The sequence below is a fragment of the Ornithodoros turicata genome, chromosome 7 (assembly GCF_037126465.1).
Source record: "Ornithodoros turicata isolate Travis chromosome 7, ASM3712646v1, whole genome shotgun sequence".
Lineage (NCBI taxonomy): Eukaryota > Metazoa > Arthropoda > Arachnida > Ixodida > Argasidae > Ornithodoros > Ornithodoros turicata.
In genome coordinates, this window is record NC_088207.1 from 28,145,154 (window position 1) to 28,166,147 (window position 20,994).

Here is a 20,994-nt window from a genome sequence, read left to right on the forward strand (position 1 = left end):
TGCAACGATTCAAGTAGCAGATAAACCTAAGGTAGACACATAACCTATCCTCCTTTACATATTATTGTTTGTAACTTTCGAAACATTGACTGGAAAATCTATTACTGACATTTTTCTTAGTTATACAACAAAAATATCGCCTTTCTCATATGCTCATATCAGCAATATCACGCTCATAGCGGTCAGCATAGGAACGCAACGCTGGCTACACTGGTTGAGATCATGCCGGGCGAAATGAACCGAATGAACATCTTTTGGGTAGCATGATTTCATTTACGAATTCACTACATTCGTGCTTGTCCCCCCACTCCTCTCTTCCTTTTTTGTGCAGCTGAGTAGAGCACCAAACTGACAATATATCGCGACAGTCCAATTTCTCACGCAGCTGACTGACACTACGCAGTCTGCGAATTTCATCATTTAGAGGCAGCGTCTGCTTTCTAAATTATGCAGGACGAGGACGAAATAATCGAAGTGGGTGTCTACGAAAGACCCACAAGTCTGGAGTGCGATACTACAATAGCACTAAGTGATACGGACTGCGAAAGTGACGACATCTCTATTATAGCCCCTGGTAGTAACAAGGTAAGTTTACACTTGTAGTGCGAAACGGGCTCTGGATAAACATTAAGCGCTGTCGGCGTACCCGGTTACAAGAAACGTTCCTTGGGTACGTTATCAATGCAGATGGATGAGCATTCTATCCTGCACGCACTGCTGTCAGGAACAAATTCTGTCCACAATAACACGTCGAGCGACTCTTCACATTTCTTTGGTTACGACCCCGCAATGACACATGTGCTGTATGTGGCTGGTGTCTTGCCTGTAGCAAAGCTCAGGACTGACGTGGAATGCTATTTGGGAAGCTTACACAGACTGGGTTCTGGTACTGTTGGATTAGGAGGTGCGGAAGTTTCCGTGCAGGAGACAGTGCTGCAGCGTGACAGGTACTGAAGTTATGGCCCTTGAAGGGTATGCTGGAGGTTTTATGAGAAGGATTCTCATGAAGCACGAGACAGCGTGACGTATTGGATGATACGTCGATTCAAAGGAACTTGTACACAGCAGAAGTGCTGTAAGATGCTAGGTTGCTAAATGAGTGTGGGGCACCGAACAGAACAAAGCACCATTCCTTCTGACAACTGACATTCTCCTCCCAACTATGCTTGCATTATATTTGATCCAAAGCTTGCTTTCTGGATGCCATGAAACACCCGTCGTGAAGACACTTAATAGAGTTCATTCATAGAATTTTTTCATTCATTCATTAAAAGCTCCAGCTCTGCCCTAAAAGCATTCCTAAACATTTTGGACACCATAGGGCTTCGGTCCTTACTGTGCTGCGACTCATTATATTTCACTACATCAATGCCAAATGATAAGACGGGCATAAGGAAGGAAAAATATCTGAAACCCCCTGTGTATATCTCTCCAAGATCCGATCACTACAACAAAATCCAGAGATATAGGCGCAGGACAGATGTTTTTCTTAACTCATATTTCTCGAAAACGATCGGCGAGTGGAATTGTCTTGAGTGCTGACCGGAGAGGTTGGTTTGCTGTGTTTGCGTAGTGTTGTACAGGTGTTTGTGCTTACCGCTGTCAATATTGTTACGTACCTGATTTGTTGGTTATTGTACCCCGCCGCTACTGCGATACCGTAAGGCGATGTAGTGTATATGCATAAATAAAAATAAATAAATAAAATGGGGTAGAGTATCGCCACTGGCGATGAAACTCACCATTCGTGGTCACTAAAGTAAAACTCATGTTGCTAGTGCGCCCGTGGACTGAAGTACACGGGACATGGGAGTAGAGGATCGTTATTCATTGTTACGACAAACTGGTGGCGGGCAGAAGTGTGCACGTGTCTTCGGGTTGCCACCTTTTCCATCGGCACTGAACCAACACCAACCACCAAGGGGGAGGGATTAGGAATTGTCGCTGCTGGTGATAAAAACAATCCCCTGAACTAATATAAAAGCTCTCCAGCAAAAGAGTGACAGCATTTTTTTCTCTCTAAGTACAGTAAGTACCTCACTTGTAAGGGTTCACAAGGTAACGGTGTATTTTAAGAGGAAGCTTTTTTGCACTGGGTATTACAAACTCTCTTAGCACGCTACAGTAGAACATAGAATACGTAGCATACTATTCGATTGAACTGGAACCTTTCTTCCAAGTGCTAACATTTATATTTTTCATTTGATTTTGCTAACTCCAGGAGGAGGTGGAGTTGCTTTTTTGCATAATCATAAACTGCCCCGCCATGTCTCCCTTCATTCTTTGCCCTGTCTTGGATTAGATGTAGTGGACCGTGATGGACCGTATCACATTCTTGAAACTAGAAAACTCGGCGCTGGGTACAGCTAGTTCTAATAATAGATGAAAGGTTGCCTACAGTAACTTCATGTGGTTCACCGTAGCTTTGGTTGCTCATTTTAGCTATCCCTCAATCTTTGGCAACAATGATACAAACAAAAACCTTTTTTTTGCTTGCTAAAAGAAGAAACAAAAAAAGAAGATTTTTACTCCAACTTTGCCAATTTACGAACATTTTATGTAAATATTACACCTTCAACAAGACTCTGAAAGCAAGCCTTTAATTACCTAACTGTTCAGATGAAATATGGACGCGTCCTTAGGGTTCCTCATTTTTGGGTTTTATGATTTTTCAAATTCAGGAGGGCAAAGTAGGATGCTATTTACACACAAGAATTCGGGGCAGAAATCGGGCACTACGATCTCTGTTTGATATGTCATCGGGCAATTTTCGGGTGAAACGAAAGGCACATGAAACAAGACACTGCTGTGACACTGGGACGAGAAACAATAATCTTTATATTTCCACTTGGAACTGGGCACTGAATGACTGTGATATTTAAACGCTTGTCCGAGCCCCATAAAGGCTCGTCTTTGACTCCTGTAGGATGGGATTATAAAAGGAGGACAAATTTGTTGTCATAAATAGCTCTCCTTGCTGATATTATGGTTCACTTTTCCGGTGGTTTACCTGAAACGACAAGTTGAAGGACCGTAAAGATTTCGGGTAGATATCGGGTTTCACCCGAATTCTTGAAAACCTGTTTGATTTGATTTGATTTTGTCTTTTCTTCAAGGTAAAAAGTCACAAAAACTGAGTGGTCCCTTAGCAGAGGCTAGTGATGGGTCCATTAAAGACGTTCATCAATGACATTGGCAACAGTGGCAGCAAAAAAAGAAAGAAAGAAATGTCTAGAAAAATCACTATAAAGTACAGCACATAACCACAGAATACAGTAACTACAGTGTAACTACACTGTAACTACACTGTAAAATAGAGCGACCATTGGTTGTAATCGGCATAGTACGGATTTACCATACACGTACTTTATCCTCTGACAGAATGACGTCCTGTAATGATTTTGAGAACAGCTGGGTGTTTCTTACCTCTATCGGCAACTGGTTCCAGATGCGCACTCCCAAATGCTGAAGAATCCTGGTACCATAGACATTTTTTGCACTTGAAATGATAAGCTTTTTATCTTTTTGTGTCCTAGTTGGTCTATGCAGTTGCTGCAGGCTGGAGATGTCAATTGGAATGTTGTTTCTGATTACATTATTCATTATTTGAGCCCATCGCTGAACCACTAACTGCTCCAAAGTAAGAAACTGCAGGGTAATGAAAAGTACCTTGGACGGGGAACAGTTATTGGTACCTGTTATAATCCTAACCACACGTTTCTGTAACGTTATTAGTACCCTTAGATATGTGTGGTATGTACTACCCCATGCTTCCAAACAGTAGGTGATGTGACTCTGTATAAAAGCGAAGTACAACAGTTTCATTACGTGCAGCGGAAATATCTGCCTACACCTGATGAGTAAATGACAGCCATATGCCAATTTTCTTCTAAGTGATTCTATTTGTGGCTTCCAACACAGTGTGTTATCAAGTATTATGCCCAGGTACCGAACCCGTTATGGGACTATCACACAACTTCACGTGAAAGCTGCTGGTGTCTATCTGACTTTTAGAGGAGTGAAATATAAGAAATGTGGTTTTATTTGTATTTAAAGTTAGCTGATTACGAAGCAACCACCTTTCAAGTGCATGCAAATCTCCCTGCATGGTGTCTGAGATAACCTTAAGTGTTGGACTCGTTATAAATAAGCATGTGTCGTCTGCATAAAGGTAAGAAGTGAAGACTCTTAAGCTATTTGGGAGATCATTTACACATAAGGCGAATAGTACCGGCCCCAGCACAGAGCCCTGCGGTACACAGACACTTATGTCTAAATACGCAGATGATGTCCCATCAATAGTTACCCGCTGTTTACGTCCTGACAGGTAGCTACGGAAGAAGCTATTTATGTGTCCCCTAAATCCGTACGAGTTTAATTTATCCAACAGTATAGCGTGGTTGACAGCATCAAAGGCTTTTCTTAAATCTAGAAACGGCCCCAGCACAAGTTTTCTGTCATTAAGAGCAGTGTTGATAAACTGGCTTACTGCTTCGGGGGAGCTATCGTGAAAAATCGGGTTTAACCCGAAAACAGAGAACCCTACGTGTCCTCTACTGGTGGGGCGGACAAGTGCACCCATCACAAGAAGATTGGGGTAGGGGATACTGAAGCTACCATTGTGAGTCACCATGTGGCCTGGGCCATCCCTTGGAACAGGTGTACGTGACATATTCTGTCTGTCTGTTTTCCCTGGACTGTAAGCAGCAGTACACTCTGACCCTATGTTGAGACTCTAGCATGCCAGCTTTGCATGTCGGTTACCGTATACCTATATAGTGCCTGTATTTGCCTACTGCACCCCTTTTTCTGACCATGAACTGCACCAATTAGCATTAAATGTGATATGGCTATTTCTTCACCCGTTCTTTTTGGTATTAGCATGCTCTTTTCACTCCTCTGTTATAGATATCCTGCAGGGTGTCATCCGGCAGCTGCGGGGAATCTGAAAGCGGCGACTCTCCTGATATCATTTGTGTTGAAGAGTAAGTTACTTGAATTGTAATTGTAGTAATTTCGATTGTGTGAGGCAGGCATGGGTATGTTTGCACAGGCCCGTGAATACCTTGTAAACCCTTGAACCTGAAAGTCTACATTTCAAGGCCCCATAAGCCACCTGCGTTTGGAGCTGCCCTTGAAAACCCTCGAGTTCTGGGGGTAGTTCTTCACTCTGTCATTTAATTTACGACACAGTGGCTCGATCCCTCCTCTCCATCTGCTTCCTATGCTAGGCAGTTTTGCATACGTGCCCATGCAGTGCAGTGCTTGGTCAGTTACTTTGCACCAGATGCAGTACAGAGCAGACTGGCGGCAGAGGGGAGGAGCCCTTCTGGATTATGAGACTGAAAGCTCTCTCGTGCTTGTAGTCTTAACTTTTATTCCTCCTGAAAACCTTTTTTTTTTTCTAGCCCTTTCCACGCTTCTGTAATGTTCATGCCTCGCGATGTGCCATGACCGTCACCGTCGTTTTCCAAATAGTAATATGCGTGCGTGTATTTCCTGTAGTGCGTCTCAAGGAGCACACAGGCAATGCTCCACAATACGCAGTGTTGAAGCGATGCCACTTTTGGACTTGGTCTCTCGACCGCCATCGAACACCACAGCAACTAGTCCCTCGGCCGTGGTTCATAACAGGTTGAAGTTAGTGTCCTGGAACATCGATGGGCTCAACGACCTGCACCTGGCTGCAAGGATGACCTCCATATGCAGAATTATTAGGAAGTAAGTATTTTGGCCCTTTCGTTAGGTACGCACTTCAACATCTTGCTTTCAACTTGTCAGGTTGTCTACCAACCTGGAAAACAGGGAATTATCAGGGAATGTTGATGTGACTGGAAAAGTCAGGGGATTGTCAGGGAACTTGCCAAAAAAGGCAGCTGAAGTCAGGGAAAATAGCGGACAAGTGTCATCACGATGCACAGTGACTCACGAGTGCTGATGAGTGGTTGAGCGGCCACGTCACAGCAACATTGCCGCGAGTAGCAGTTCGCCAACGCGACAAGCTCAGAGGCAAAAAAAGTAGGGCGACCTTACTAATTTCTCAATAAATGGTCTGATTTATGAGGGATCTGAATGAAAATGTAGCAGCAGGCCCAATAGGCTACAGCACAGACACGTCAGCCATTTGTGCAGTGCTCTTCATACAGTGTTTAAAGGAGCAGTAGGTGGTTCCCATATTTATTTATTCTTTGATACTGCATGTCCTGCAGCAAATAAAATGAGCTCCTGCGAAAGAACGATGAGCGCAGATGACCAGCAGTGCATGTGCAAGGCCTTTGTTCTGCACATTTTTTTTCAAAAACCCTCCTCTTGTTGAAAGAGCATATAAGGTATATAAGGGCACTTCATAACAGGAGCAACCCCTCTGCAAGGGTGATAAATGCGACTTGTGATATAGTCAGGCGCGGGTGACCTGAGAAGAAAGATGAAAGGGCCAGGGGAGCTGCAAATGTCGCGCAAGGAGATTGGGCCGTTCTTCTGAGGCTGTCTTCTCAGTGTGTTCTTGTAAATTTGCCACAATGCACCGCAGTACGCAGTACACGTATAATGCAATAACACGCCACACCACAATACGCCACACAGCGAAAATATTTTGTATGGTAGCTTCTGGTGGGCTTTATAAATAAAATGGGTCTTTCGAACCCAGTTCGATATCAGGTCCCCGCATCGTTAAAGGGATGGTCGCATGCTTTGCAGTTGATTTTGAAAACTATGGTGTCATTTTACTCCTCGTGGACCACTGACCACCGTATCGAAACTCCCGCGTGAAATACAGTGGCATATTATTCGACGTGATACATGAAAAGAGCAGACGCCACATGTTAAGAGTATTCTGGAGCATCCTCTCTGGAAAAATGAGGAAACATCAATCGCTGTGAACCAATGGGGGAGCGATCTTGAGAAAAAGAATGCAGCTTTTAAGCAGCTTGAAAGCTTCTAAGCATCATGGCAAACTCATAAGGGCTATCGTCACAGCATGTTGCATGAAATACAATTTGTCGCAGTTATTTTGCTTTTATATTTTGTAATTTCTGTAACAATGCTTTCTGCAACAGTGTTTTCTGTATTTTGCTTTTTCATTTTGTAATAATTTCCCTAATGGTGTTTTCTGCAGCGGTAGTGCGTATAGAACCAGATCCAGTATAGTTGCGGATATCCTTCGTTGTAGAGATGCAGAGCCAATATAATATAGCAGATCCATTTCCACTATATTATTTTTTAAAGGGAGACTCCGAGACAGTCTGAAAATATTATAATGGCTGTGCTAAGTTGGATAAATTTTTCCGAAATGAGAAATAAAGTTGGTTTGGCAGGAGGGGACTCGTTCGTTGCCAAAAGAGCTGGAAAGCTCAAAACGAAACCGAAACTTCTTATGGTTCCCTCTCCTACCTCCTGTACCATGCATGACGTCACCAGTAGTCTCATGTGGGCCACCGCCTGCTTTTCGGGCACGCGCTTTGTAACTTCTTCGTGCCATATGAATGACTGGTCGTCTGCTCCCTCGATTTCGATCCAAAATTTTCACCAGCGGCAAAAGCAAAACCTACAGAAGGCCATACATGAGAACTACCTGTGAGGTGAAGACCAGTGTTGCTGGACTGCTTTTCCATGGGGGAAAGCCTAATCACCCGAAGGAAAACATTCTAGTTATCTGTGCCACTTGAGGATGAGATTGTATTCTCTGAAATATTACATGGTACGGATTGATGTCTCGCTGTTATGTCAACACGTTTTTGGTACAGATCTCCCTTTAGCAGTGAAGGTATTGCTAGATACCAGGAAGATGAAACTTTGCAGTTAAAAAAAAGGTGTTCTGTTTTAGGATCCTGTTTATGTGTTTTTGTCACTTTGTTCATGCAATATGCGCAGACACTTCTCTTATTTGAAAGTGTGCTTCCAGGCAGGAACATGAGAAGCGCAAGAGCTCTTTCACTTAGCTGACCCATATCTTGTTGTCCATTCAGTCCGCCTAATTAACCTGTTTTCTGCTTATCTCTTGCAGCCTGAACGTAGATATAGTGTTCCTACAAGAAGTTATCCCCCCACTAATTGACCTGATATCCCAGAATTTTGTGGACTATGAAGTTATAAATGGTAACAGTGAAGGATACTTCACTACAACCCTCTTGAGGAAGTGCTCTGTTCACTATGTAAGTCATTCCGTCCTCGAGTTCAGTTCAACCAAAATGGAGCGAAACTTGACTTGCACCCAGGTAAGGACATTTCAGATTTTTTATTGTCATTTCTCTGTGCAGCTTTTCATTACTTTTTGATTAATTGGAAGACTGCATTTCTCGGAACGTAAATTTTGGTATACGTTTCTACAGGAGTTGTATCATATGGTCCTTTTTGTATAGAGTATTGAGAGAGTGGTTGAGGATTGGTACCTTAAAGGGACAGTTGTATCCATTCCATTTGATTTCACAACCATAGTGCCATTTTACTGCTCGTGGACCATTGGCCCCATTATCGAATATCCTACGTGAAACAGTGGCATAGTTTGACTCACAGTTCAAGCTAACTCGTTACTGTAACTAAGTTCCTTTTTTCTGGTAACTTGTAACTTAACTCGGTACTTTTGCGCCGTGGTAACTTTCAGAGGAACTTGTTTCTTCTTCAGGTTACTTTGCCGAAGTAAATTAAGCTAAGTTCCAAGTTGCACATGTTTTCTTGCTTTCTCTCCGGTTCGTTCGTGGCATTTTATGCCATAAAATGTGATATTCAATCAATGACAGTATTCTATTTAGGAAGTGTGAACCGCTGCCATTGAAAATGAAGCTGAACCATTGTGCGCCCACAAGGAGCAAGATGCAAAATGTCCGATTTGTTAGACATAAACGAAAACGGTCTAAGCGTGTTGAGCTCCTCTGCAAGGCAACTGAAGGTCTCGCTGTTGTGCTCACCTGCGCTGCACCTATGTAGTGCTATTTTGTGTCCGACGTAACTTAAAAGCAACTCGTTTTTAAGTAACTCCATAACTGCGAGTTACATTTCAGGGCTCAAGGACTTCGTTATTAACTTAGTTACATTTTTCACGCAGTAACTTAACTTGTAACAAGTTCTTTTTGACGGGTAACTTCTCGATCTGTGGTTTGACTGCTGTTTGATGGAATACGTGACAAGAGCAGATACGAGATGTTGAGAGTATGCTGGAGTTTCCTCTCTTGGAAAATAAAACATCACTCCCTGAGAACCAATGAGGACACGACCTTGATAAAAGGAATGCTGTGACCATGGGGGCACCTCACAGAGTCATGGGGCACCTGGACGGCTCCTTTGTCCTGTGAGTGCTCCTCCTTTCAAGGGGAACAGGCATGGCCCCCCTTGCCCACCTCTCTGTATGCCCATGAGTAGAACCTCTATATAAGTAGTGAACCGGCATATAGCGAAGATAAAGACATACTAAAGTAAACATATGGGCATAGTGCGTTGTGTTGAGAGCCCGAAAATTGCTTACTGATAGGTGAAATTTTTAACAGTCCGACAGACTTCACTACAAAGAGGTTCTACTGTATCACGCTGCACATGCTGCTGACATTTTTATGATGGTGGATAGTTTGCTGTGCTTAGCACATGTCGCTGCACATGCTGCTGACGTTTTTATGATGGTGGATATTTTGCTGTGCTTAGCACAAGATTCTCACTTGTGGGACACCTGTTTGCGCATCTCTGCACCATTCATCCAGTTGCACTATTCAACTTCACCTCTGTTTGATTTTGTCTCATGGACGTTGAATCTGAGGGCAACGCTGCTGGATGAACAGCAAGAGGCAGTGAGTGATTACAAGTTGGCTTTACAATGCCCTCTGGTGGTCACTCTTTTGCGTACAGTTGGACAGCTTCAGTTATGCGTTTGTTTAGTGAATTTCCCATTTTCAGTCGAACCCATTTATAACGATATTGATGGGAATGCGAAATATAATCGTTATATCAGAGTATCGTTTTTCACTAACATTTGCGAAATTGACGGTTGGGATCAAGTCAATGAAGTTGAACTGTACAAATGGTACACTGTTGAACATGCACATTTGTTGAGAGCATGAAATCTTTTTTGTCTAGCTCTGTGTTAAACCAGCTTTTGTGTTGAAAAAGCTCTTCGAAGGACAGCATAACTGCCACACGAGGCTCTGCACGTCTTGAGATCTACCTTCACCCTTTGCTTGTCATCCAATATCGTAGTCATCATTGTTTTTGCTATCGGAACTGCGTTGTCCTTTAGAATGTGCCCCGTCCACGGGTAATTCGTCAACACGTTGGAGTGGTGACGTGCAGCTGTCTGCCAACAGCCCAACACACGACATTTTGGAAGGCACGCGAGGTTTTTCTTTGCACCGGTACAAAATCCGTTGAGCACATGCAACTTCAAGTCGAGCAATGTGCCTTTCCTAATCAAATCGTGTCTCGGGGGAAAAAAGACACACAGTACAGAGGCACGCAGCAAATCAGAAAAACAAAACAAAAAAAGGAGGGCGCGAGAGTGTTGTAGAGAGAGAACAACCTTCTCTATGTCTCGCGAGGGCATCCGCAGCCGCACGCTCTCCAATGCCCTCCCGAAGGCTCTTGAAAATGTCTCCTTAATTCGTCTTCAATGAAAAAAATGGAACCTCCATATTTTTGCATGCTTTACCAACCACTGGGAGAATTTTGATTGCTTTACACGAACAAATGTTTTCATGGCGATCGCTGTATCGAAGTCTTGTTTACGTGCACTTCTACGGGAACCAGCAACTTGATAGTAATATCAGAGTCATTGTTATGTCGAATATCGTAATAAATGGGCTCGGCTGTAATGCAATTCCTAATATGTGGTTTCTGTGGTGATTCACATTTTTTTTTTCTGTGTGAGGCATTTTTTTTTAAATTTTATTTCTCATATATTTGCAAAAGGAGCATGATTCGTGTGTACAGTGCCAAATTTGTTCCGTGTACACTCAACTTCTAATGAAGGAGTTGGCATATCTGTGCTGTGTGTACTAGCAAAGTCTTTTTAGGTGACCAAATTATTGGACTATCTCATTGGATTTATGAATTATTGGAGTTCGCCAACACGACAAGCTCAGAGGCAAAAAAAGTAGGGCGACCTCACTAATTTCTCAATAAATGGCCTGATTTATGAGGGATCTGAATGAAAACATAGCAGCAGGCCCAATAGGCTACAGCACAGACACGTCAGCCATTCGCGCAGTGCTCTTCATACAGTGTTTAAAGGAGCAGTAGGTGGTTCCCATATTTATTTATTCTTTGATACTGCATGTCCTGCAGCAAATAAAATGAGCTCCCGCGAAAGAACGATGAGCGCAGATGACCAGCAGTGCATGTGCAAGGCCTTTGTTCTGCACATTTTTTTTCAAAAACCCTCCTCTTGTTGAAGGGAGCATATAAGGTATATAAGGGCACTTCATAACAGGAGCAACCCCTCTGCAAGGGTGATAAATGCGACTTGTGATATAGTCAGGCGCGGGTGACCTGAGAAGGAAGATGAAAGGACCAGGGGAGCTGCAAATGTCGCGCAAGGAGATTGGGCCGTTCTTCTGAGGCTGTCTTCTCAGTGTGTTCTTGTAAATTTGCCACAATGCACCGCAGTACGCAATAGACGTATAATGCAATAACACGCCGCACCACGATACGCCACACAGCGAAAATATTTTGTGTGGTAGCTTCTGGTGGGCTTTATAAATGAAATGGGTCTTTCGAGCCACGTTCGATATCAGGTCCCCGCATCTTTAAAGGGAGGGAGGTAAAGGGATTTATGGATCGCTCATTGGATTATCTCAAATTGTTGTATGTCTGCCGTATCAATTTCAATCGCATCTCTCTCAAATCTCTCACAACTTGTCCCCACACGTTATACCTCGCCAAGCAGAATGCGAAAAGTAGTTAGCAAAATATCTTACGTTGGTCTCATGTGACAATTCAGGTGTGAAGATATTGGAAAATGCTCTTGAGTTACACACAGTTAGACGAAAAGTTTTAGGTTAGTTACAATTGAGGTTGCCCACCTTGTTGACATTCAATGCATGCCTGGCTTCACCAACGCCGACTAACGTTTGAACTAAGATCAACGGTCCCCTAACTTGAAGAACGCTTGACTCTGCTTCACTAAAGGGAGTTATTGTCACGGAAACATTCACCACATCACTGACTAACGTTTGTAAAAAGAACTGAAACCTTGATTTCGGTTCAAAGTTAGCCAGCGTTAGTGAAACCGGCCAAGTGATGCTATAGTTAGGTGCTTTTGCTCTCTGCTGTGCAAAGTGAGCAGTTTCCTTTTATTAGAATTTACATAATCGGTGGAACTACACTTGCTGCTCGTTAAATGGTTCAGGCCTTCATTTAGTGAGTGTCATCAACATACCAAGTAACGTCGTTTGACAGTGTGTTGCCCCACGCACTTCCAGATACGATATTTGCGTTTAATATAGCAAATTCTATCAGCCGCGGAAGCTATCCGTCTGGGCCTTCCTTGCTCAAGAAAGAGTGAGTGAGTGATAGGTCTCGCTGACTGCAACCAAGGTCTTGATTGTTATTTTTCATTTTCCTGTGATGCTTCAAAGCTTGTGTGTCTAACCGTTAGAACCTGATTGTATCAGGTGATTTGTTGTATTAGTTTCAAGAAGAGTTCATATTTTGTTACTCTGGCAACTTATTTGGCCTTTCCGTGTGTGTGCTAGAATTTTACTTCAGAGCACTTTGCTTCATTTTACGCTGTGTATAGCTGAAAGTGCTTCATCCATACCATGTGATACATACTGTTAGTACATCTAATAATAATAATAATAATGATAATAATTCAGTGGGCTTCCCTCACAGGTGAACTTTAATAACCATGCTATGCTGCTGATGAACACGCACTTGGAGAGCATGGGCTACTCATCGGAAGTGCGGAAGACGCAGCTGAAAAAATGCTTCCGACATTGTGTAAGGCAGCCGCAGGCAAGCAGTGTTATTTTTGGGGGTGACACTAATTTGAGGGACCATGAGGTGAGTCATGTCATATTTTACGTGGATTTTGAGAAAGTCATGCATGTCGCAAAAAAACAACAACAAAAAAAACGGGAATTTCATTTACAGTTTATGCAGAAATTTACAGTTTATGCAGGATTTTTGACCTGATAGAGGACATAGATCTGCTTCGTGCTTCATGCGTGAACATGAATATGAAATAGTAGTTTCAGAAGCGCAAGACAATGTAGAGCATATTGGCTGACTTGAAAAATGTTGACAGGTGACTTGACATGTTTTTGTATTGCGTCTAAATGCGACCTCTCGATTTTTAAGTGTTGACAAATATATTTTTTTGTGGGTGACAGTACCACTTCAAAGTATGTTGCTATATAGGAAAATGTAGCCAAATGAACGCCTTATCGAATGATGTAAGTTTCAGGAACAAAGCTATCTTATGTATTTCCAAAATTTATTTTGGAACACAAAAAGAGCAGTGCGGACAGCAGAAATCTCATCAATCTACAAGTTCCAAAATATATGAGTTGTTGCAAATTTTGTAAAATATAATATCGGCACATAATATCAACGCTCTGGATCAAGAAGTTCCAGCAGTGTGGAAAATAGCGTTAACAGCCATGAGAGTGGCAGAGTTCATTGAAGAAGTAAGACAGAAATTAGCAGTATAATTTCTGGACAAAACATTAGTTTCATGTTCAACTTTCCTGTTCCTCCCGGTTAGTTTTGAAACAGGAAGAACGGCAATCGTGCAAGCTATGCATATCTACACGTTCAGGACAAAAATCTGATTATTTAACACCTTCAAAGTCATTATTTGCGTTCTAGTAAACAGAAGCGAACTCAGATATGCTTCAAATATGAGTATTGCACATTTGCGAAAGAGGTCTGCCACAACCAAGATAAAATCTCCGCACTGCCTCCTTTGCACAGAGCCAGCTTCATAAATCACCACCATGAGGAAAAGCTAAAAATGAAAACAGATCTCGTTCTGTAGTGTTTATAGTATCCACCAAATGTCACCACTTGTCCATATCTGCTTTGGAGGGCAAGTATACCACGGCTCGCAAACTGTTGATCACCGGTGATCGATGCTCCATGGGCGCGGTAAGGAAAGAGTTCATACGAAGGGTCCTTGGACAAACTGTGGGCAAAGTACGTTCAAAGGGAAAGGAGGGCTTAACGGAAAACTAGGTTTGAACGTGTCGGTAACCGCATTAAGCTTGAACACTGCACGATGCATGCATTAACCACAATAAGTGGAGTGAGAGGTTTGACACGACTACTCTGTAAGGAGAACCACCGTTTTTAAGCGAGTACGTACTAACAAAGTTCAAGTGTATTTGTATACTCCCGAAGAAAGTATGGCGCATACTAACTCCATATGTACACCGGCCATAGTGCAGCATGTGCATGTGAGGTTGATTTGCACTAATTCGATGTTGGTCGGTTCACTTTTCACTTCCGCTGCATCCAAAGGTTGTGGAAAGTGCTCATACTTTTCTGTACATGAATAAGCTCACATTAATTCGGCCTGGTAGGAGATTCATGGCTTCACAAAAAACAAGCAGTGCGATGTGCCATCACCTGAGTGAGCTGTTAGAACCTTCTGCGATAGGCTCCCGGGATGGCAGGCAGATTGCCTCGAATCTGCTGTGAAAGTTTGAATGATGAGAGTGAAGGCCACATTGCTTACTAGGCTGAACTGTTCATAATTCAGGCCACCAGTATTTTGCTGAAATTGAACTATAATTCATAAAAAAGCATAGTTGTGTACTGCCGAAAAAAAAAGCCAATTATGCCGACATGTTGCGTCGTCCGTTGTCGGAGCTGGCCTCCCCTATTTGGCCTACCACCTGCACCTCATTTTACGCTCTTATTAACTCACAGGTCTTATACCCTAGTCAGGCAGCATTTCAAATGTCAATTGAGAGAAACAGCCTTCCGTCTCTCAAATGACCTCCGTTCACGGGCGCCTGCCAGACAGGCAGGAAAGGAGTGCTCCTCAACTGACTGCCCTCACCAGCTCCCTTTTTCGGTTTCGTTTTCTCTGTCCGCAGCGGAAATTTGAAGTTGGTCTGTGCGCCACAAATCAAGATGCAGAAGCCATATGCACTTCTCTAAATAGAATCTAAATACGTTTACACAGTTTCACTCCATTATCCGCATTTTATAGGTTTTCTTACATTCAGCTGCGAAGGTAGCGAGGGTACAATGGCATAACACTGTTCTCGAGATTGCTCCCTTCTGCTCCTCAAATGTCGTTGGGGGCCTCCTTTCGCGTTGATGGTCATTTCTTAGAAAGGTGACTTGAGCTGCCGTCTGACACGGCTGTCAAAGGTCATTTTTTGCAAATGAAAATTCTCCGAAGTCCTTCGAGCATGCCGTCTGACAGGGGTATTAAATGACAGGCAGGACAATCTATAGCATGCCCGCTTGTCTCTGGAGAAATCCTGCGGATTAGGAACAGAGTTTATTTTCGCAGATCCAGTCAATAGGCGGCCTTCCAACGGGCATCGAGGACATCTGGGAAACGTGCGGTCGGTCTCCAGCCAGCTCTTACACCTGGGACATGACACTCAATGACAACCTCGACTGGGCCCATGGGGCGACGAGACCACGTTGTCGCTTCGACCGCATCTACCTACGACAGTCACAGCCGCCGTACCTCAAGCCTGCTACATTCAACCTTATCGGACAGAATCGAATGGAGGTCTTGAGGTGCTTCCCAAGTGACCACTGGGGACTATTGTGCGAGTTTAGTGTCATGCAAGCACCGTGAAGTGTGGCCCGGTCCCATTCCCCCCCCCCCCCCCACACACACACACACACATGTGCCTGAATATGTCCCAGTGTTGCTATGGGCATTAAATATATGTTCGTAACATTGTAATGCAACTTGTGATAAACTTGGCCCTTAAATAACGAACTTTGTTTTAGAGGAGTAAATGTCAGCATACACTTTATGTTCCTGTCAAATACTACACTGGCAATAATGAGTATGGTCGCCCAGTGTTGCTATGGCCATCAAATATATGCTTGTAACACTGTAATACGACTTGTGATAAACTTGGCCCTTAAATAATAAACTTTGTTCTAAATGAGTAAATGTCAGCATACCCTTTACGTACAATATACCGTATTTTCACGTGTATTAGCCGCACCGCAGATAAGCCGCAGGACTCGTTTTTAGATACATTTCGAAAATGTCTTTGTGCGCTAAACCAGTGATGCACATACAAAATCAACAGAGACGCTCAACGCTAGTCAGCGCTGTACTCCCTGCCAGCTGCCCTGTTCACGTACTTGTCTGCGAAGTCGACGACTTTTAGTTTGAAGCCGCTGTCGTGGCTGTGCCTCAGCGTTGGAGCCATGCCTCCCCTCTAACTGCCGTGCCCGTGTCCACGAATGCTGCTGCTCTCGTCAAATGAGAACTGACACTTAGCTGACCACGTTTTATCCCGATGACAGGTGTATTGAACCCTTCCTGTGGGTCTGCCGACAAAGGAGACTGTGGGGAAGGTCATAAACCCTGTCCGCATTCCGGTGTCGGCATGATGTATAACAAAAGAGGTCAGTTCTAGTGTTCTACTAAGATCGGATTGTGCCCTTGTTGCGTGTTTTTCGTGGATTGACTGGTTAGTCCACTCGAATGTGGAGTGGACCCGCCCCTGTTCGGTATTGTTCGTGCAATGGCAGGGCGGTCCTGTTCCGAGAAACATGAGGCACTGTCGGCCCTTTCGTTTAACCCGGGGTATGGGGAAAGTACCAGGGAAAAATAGTCACCAGATAAGCCGCACCCACAGATAAGCCGCAGAGCGTCCGCGAAAAAAATAAATCGCGCATAAGCCGCGGCTAATACGCGTGAAAATACGGTACTCCTGTCAAATACACTGCAGTACAGTCACCAGCAGAAGGACAGTCTCTTCAAAATATGGGCAGCACCTGGCCTGGGGTTTCAGCAGCAATTTTTCTCAGTTTGGATGACAAGCATTTGAAGGTTTTTATCAACTACATTTTGGATCTTTGTCATGTGCTCTTGCTTTTTTCTTTTCTTATTTCTACGTCCATCCTCGCAGTAGCATGAGCTCCAAATTTTGGAAGAAAAAAAAATCTGGCATCTAGGTTTGGCGATGGCAATAGTAGTGATAACGACGACAACATTTAATGTGAACGTAAATACATTAACATTATGTAGCATGTAGACATACAGGGTGTACAATCTGAGGATGTCGCTAATTTCCTAAAAATAGGTTTCATTTCAAAAAATTATAAAACTACTTAAAATACGCTCATACAGAGTTTTACCACAGAATGAGGTCGTTTCCATTTGTGTCCCGCATTAATTAAGCTAATTTGCATAATCAAACTCTAAAAATTGACAAACAAAGCCAGCATTTTTCTTCCTGAATTGGGAAGTATGGCCATAACACACTATTCCAATCAAAATCACGCAGCTTTTCGCAAGGTGTCGACAAAAATTTTGCATGAAAGAACTGATGTTCTGAGGCTGGAACAACGTAGAAAGGACAAATGCATACAAAGCCTCAATTGAGGCTTTGTATGTATTTGTCCCTGCTATGTTGTTCCAGCCTCAGAACATCAGTTCTTTCATGTTCACCAGTTGCCGCCTGCGTCGATCCCGTCGTATGAATGTGTGTGTGAGTGAGCAAAAATGTAAGAGTGAAATGTAAGAGAGGCGTCCGGCGGTGTGACGTCTTTAGCTATGAAGCCAGTGAGGGCCTGCCGTGTCCTCTGCGCTACGCGATGGAAGCCACTTTCAGGACGGTATCGAATTCTCCTTAGGAGTGGGTGAGGGGGAATGTGCGCACGCAAACGAAGGACGTGTCGAGTCACAGCTAATGAACTCTATGCCATAGTTTTTTTTCTGAAGCACATCGTTGGGAATGGGTCGTGTTCACTGACTCTACATCTGCGCTGTAAGCAGTCGAAAATTCTGGCATCCGAGGCACATTCGCACCGTTGGTGATCGATGTGTTAATGGCTTACAACCTTGTCTACGAAGCAGGGCACAGGCTGGTTCTCCAATGGGTTCCAGCCCATTGCGGTGTCGAAGGGAATGAACAGGCCGGCAGTGCCGCTGAAGTAGTTCTGTCGTCTCGGAGACGGATGCGTATTGCGCTGCTGAGAGGAAATCGTCGTTCTGTACTTCGACGCCTCGTGACTCCTCTGGATTCCCTCCAGTGGACCGCTGACATTCACCCACCAGCCATGTTGAACAGAGTTGACCCAGCGCTCGCTTTCCGCATGCCTCGACATAACTGTCGTCAAGATGCCGCATTAGTTCATCGAATGCACCTCGATGTTGCTTTTACAGCGCAGTGGCATTACCTCTTGAGACAAATTGATTATACCCAATGCTGTCACTGCGGTGCTGTAGAAGATACATACAGTACATTCCCCTTCATTATCGACATCACCAACCTTCCCGAACCGTACCATCCGGATCCCTTAACGAGCTGGACTCTCGCTCCCTCTCTCTCACAAAATTGCTTGGTCCCTGGCACATCCACCACACCAACGCTCTGCCCTCAGAAGTCTCTTCACGGTTATGGGTACTATAGCACTTCGATCCTTATTGTGAAGGGGCTCATTTTTCATTCCCCGCATCACCACCAGCAATGGGGTAGAGTATCGCCCCTGGCGATGAAATGCCCCATTCATAATCCCACAATAAACTTGTTGTTGTCGCCAGGTGTGCATGCGGGTAGGAAGCCTGGAGCACAGCACGAGTCCTGGGGGCTGGGCCGGGTCAGACCCTGCCATTTGACTTACCGGCCCTGCCGACGTCTCCGTGCCTGGTCCCGGCCCGAAGAATTTCTAGGCTTCCCGCAGCTGCCACAGTAAATCATTTTACACCCTTTTTAAGCACATGCTTGTCCCATGGCGCACTCATTTTTCACACCATGAAATGTGGGTGTTTTCTGAAACGCCCTTTAATTAGGTGTATTCCTCATAAAACACTCTTAAAGTAGGTGTTTAGAAGAAGGGGAGTATTCTATTGAAAACACCCTTTAGAATGAAGCTCCCGCGATAGCATGCCGAGCCATGCAGTCCGACGTTTCTGCTTGCACGGCAACAACCACCCTGGACACGGTACAGTTCTAGGAACAGGCACACATCACGGTCCTAGCAACACTGTGAGTGAGTGAGTGAGTGAGCGAGCGAGCAAAACAGAAAAAAGAAGGAAGCAACACTGTGGGACAATCGTAAGGGAAGAGGTGAAGATCGCAGCATCGTAACGCTATCCGTGCTCGTGAAATGAGCCAAATGAGCGGCGTTACGATGCTGTGATCTTCAGACGGTGCCAGCAACGGGCCCAGGCACCCTCGGCAGCCTATACTGGAGTACCAGATTGATCATATACTGAAATACAATTTGTTGGGGTACGTTCGTTAAGTGTATTGTGGCTGAACTCCTCTGTAACGGTGACGGGAATGTCTCTTTGCAATTAACAGATACGCCTACAACCAGTGAAAGATATCAACTAACTTTCTGACATCCCTCCCTCCCAAATATTGTGTTTTTAACTCAAGTTATCGTCTATAATGTGATTATCTAATGTGAGGAGCTGTCAAATCCGTATAACTCTTTCACGACTTAAAACACCATTTTCAACACCATACCCCCAGATCAAATGGGGTGTAAAAAGGGTGTATAAACCGTAAACACCTTTTTCAACACCTCTTTACACTCTTAATGATCGACGTGAAATAAAATGTGGTTTATATCTATGTTACACCTTTAATGACGCTCTTTTTACACCTTCTGCTTAAATCTTCTGCTTCAATCAGCGGGATAGAAAATGGTGTTTTTATAACAATGCACCTGTCTTGAGCAACTATAGGATAGCGGACTGTGCAAGTTTACCCTTGCAAGCAGTCACAACAGTTACTCAATGTAGATATTATGATGTAAATTTAGCTCTCTAAAGTTACATGTATAGCTGTGAAAGCGATTTAATCCTGGTTACATATGGTTACAACACGAAACGTAGGAACGCTGCAGATAATAAAACAATGCAAATGGCGGTGTTGCGAATTCAGCGAGGTACTCCACGGATATAGGTGCGATATAGGTGCGAGGCACTCCACCACAGCCTATGCGTGTTTGTCAGCGCATGTCAGCTAGCAAAAACGCATTTACCTGCCTGCACCCACGCAGTTTGGCGATTTGCGGTTTGTCTCTGCTTGTTGCGGATAAAAATGCGGGATTTACCAACGCTGCATCGAGAGTAGTGCAGGTACACCTAGTGGCGTCACTAGGGCATGCGTCACCGCAGTGATGTAACCAGTCCCCCTACACCCCCGACGCCCCCAAATCTTTGGCGCTAAACTTTTTACTGGTGCACCCCTTACGGGGCTGTCCTCGCCATTTCAGCTTTTATGACGTGTTGGTAATTTTACGTTCAGCTCTTCATGACGAAACTGTAATAACGACTCCCAGTTTTTGCAACTCGTGCTTTGGATTGGGTTCGGCGGGTTCGGTTTACGGTGGGGGCGGACCGCACCCACCACAAACCCCCAGTGACGCGCCAGGGCAGTTGTTCATCCAGTATCACAGACATGGGAATGGGCTAACCAAAACGTAAAAGGGGGGATGTAATTATTACAGCTATGTTGTACAGAAGAAAAACATTGAGGGGTGTTGGGAGGGGAGGGGGGTCTGAATAAAATCACTGTGCCAGCGTTATACAGGACTACTCTCACCCTCACATCTAACTTCTTTACGCCTTGTTGCCCGTTCACAAATTAATTTTGGTATTTTCTCCAGTGTTGGTCACACCTACATATAACCCATGGTCATTTGTCCTTCCACTGGAGCTCCTGTAGTTTTCGCTTCAAATAGCTGGCTTATGGAAAATCCATCGTACGTGACTTGCAAACCCAACTCTATCCGACAACATGCGAGCTCATATCTGATTATACCGCAAACAAAATAAGGTCAATAAGGTGGTTAATGCGTTAGCAATGGAAGCCCCATTTTGTTGTTGTTGCTGCTGTTACCACGTCA

General features: G+C 44.1%; 1 protein-coding gene across 1 annotated transcript; it reads left to right on the forward strand.

The window, feature by feature from the left end:
• The first annotated feature begins 201 nt into the window (after positions 1-201).
• LOC135400743 (tyrosyl-DNA phosphodiesterase 2-like) lies at positions 202-16,062 on the forward strand. Its single transcript, XM_064632630.1, has 7 exons — positions 202-258; positions 454-585; positions 4,909-4,985; positions 5,506-5,721; positions 8,003-8,213; positions 12,811-12,981; positions 15,446-16,062. Exons 1-7 carry the CDS (start codon positions 223-225, stop codon positions 15,740-15,742), a joined length of 1,140 nt encoding a protein of 379 aa, XP_064488700.1. The 5' UTR covers positions 202-222; the 3' UTR covers positions 15,743-16,062.
• Positions 16,063-20,994: the final 4,932 nt, after the last annotated feature.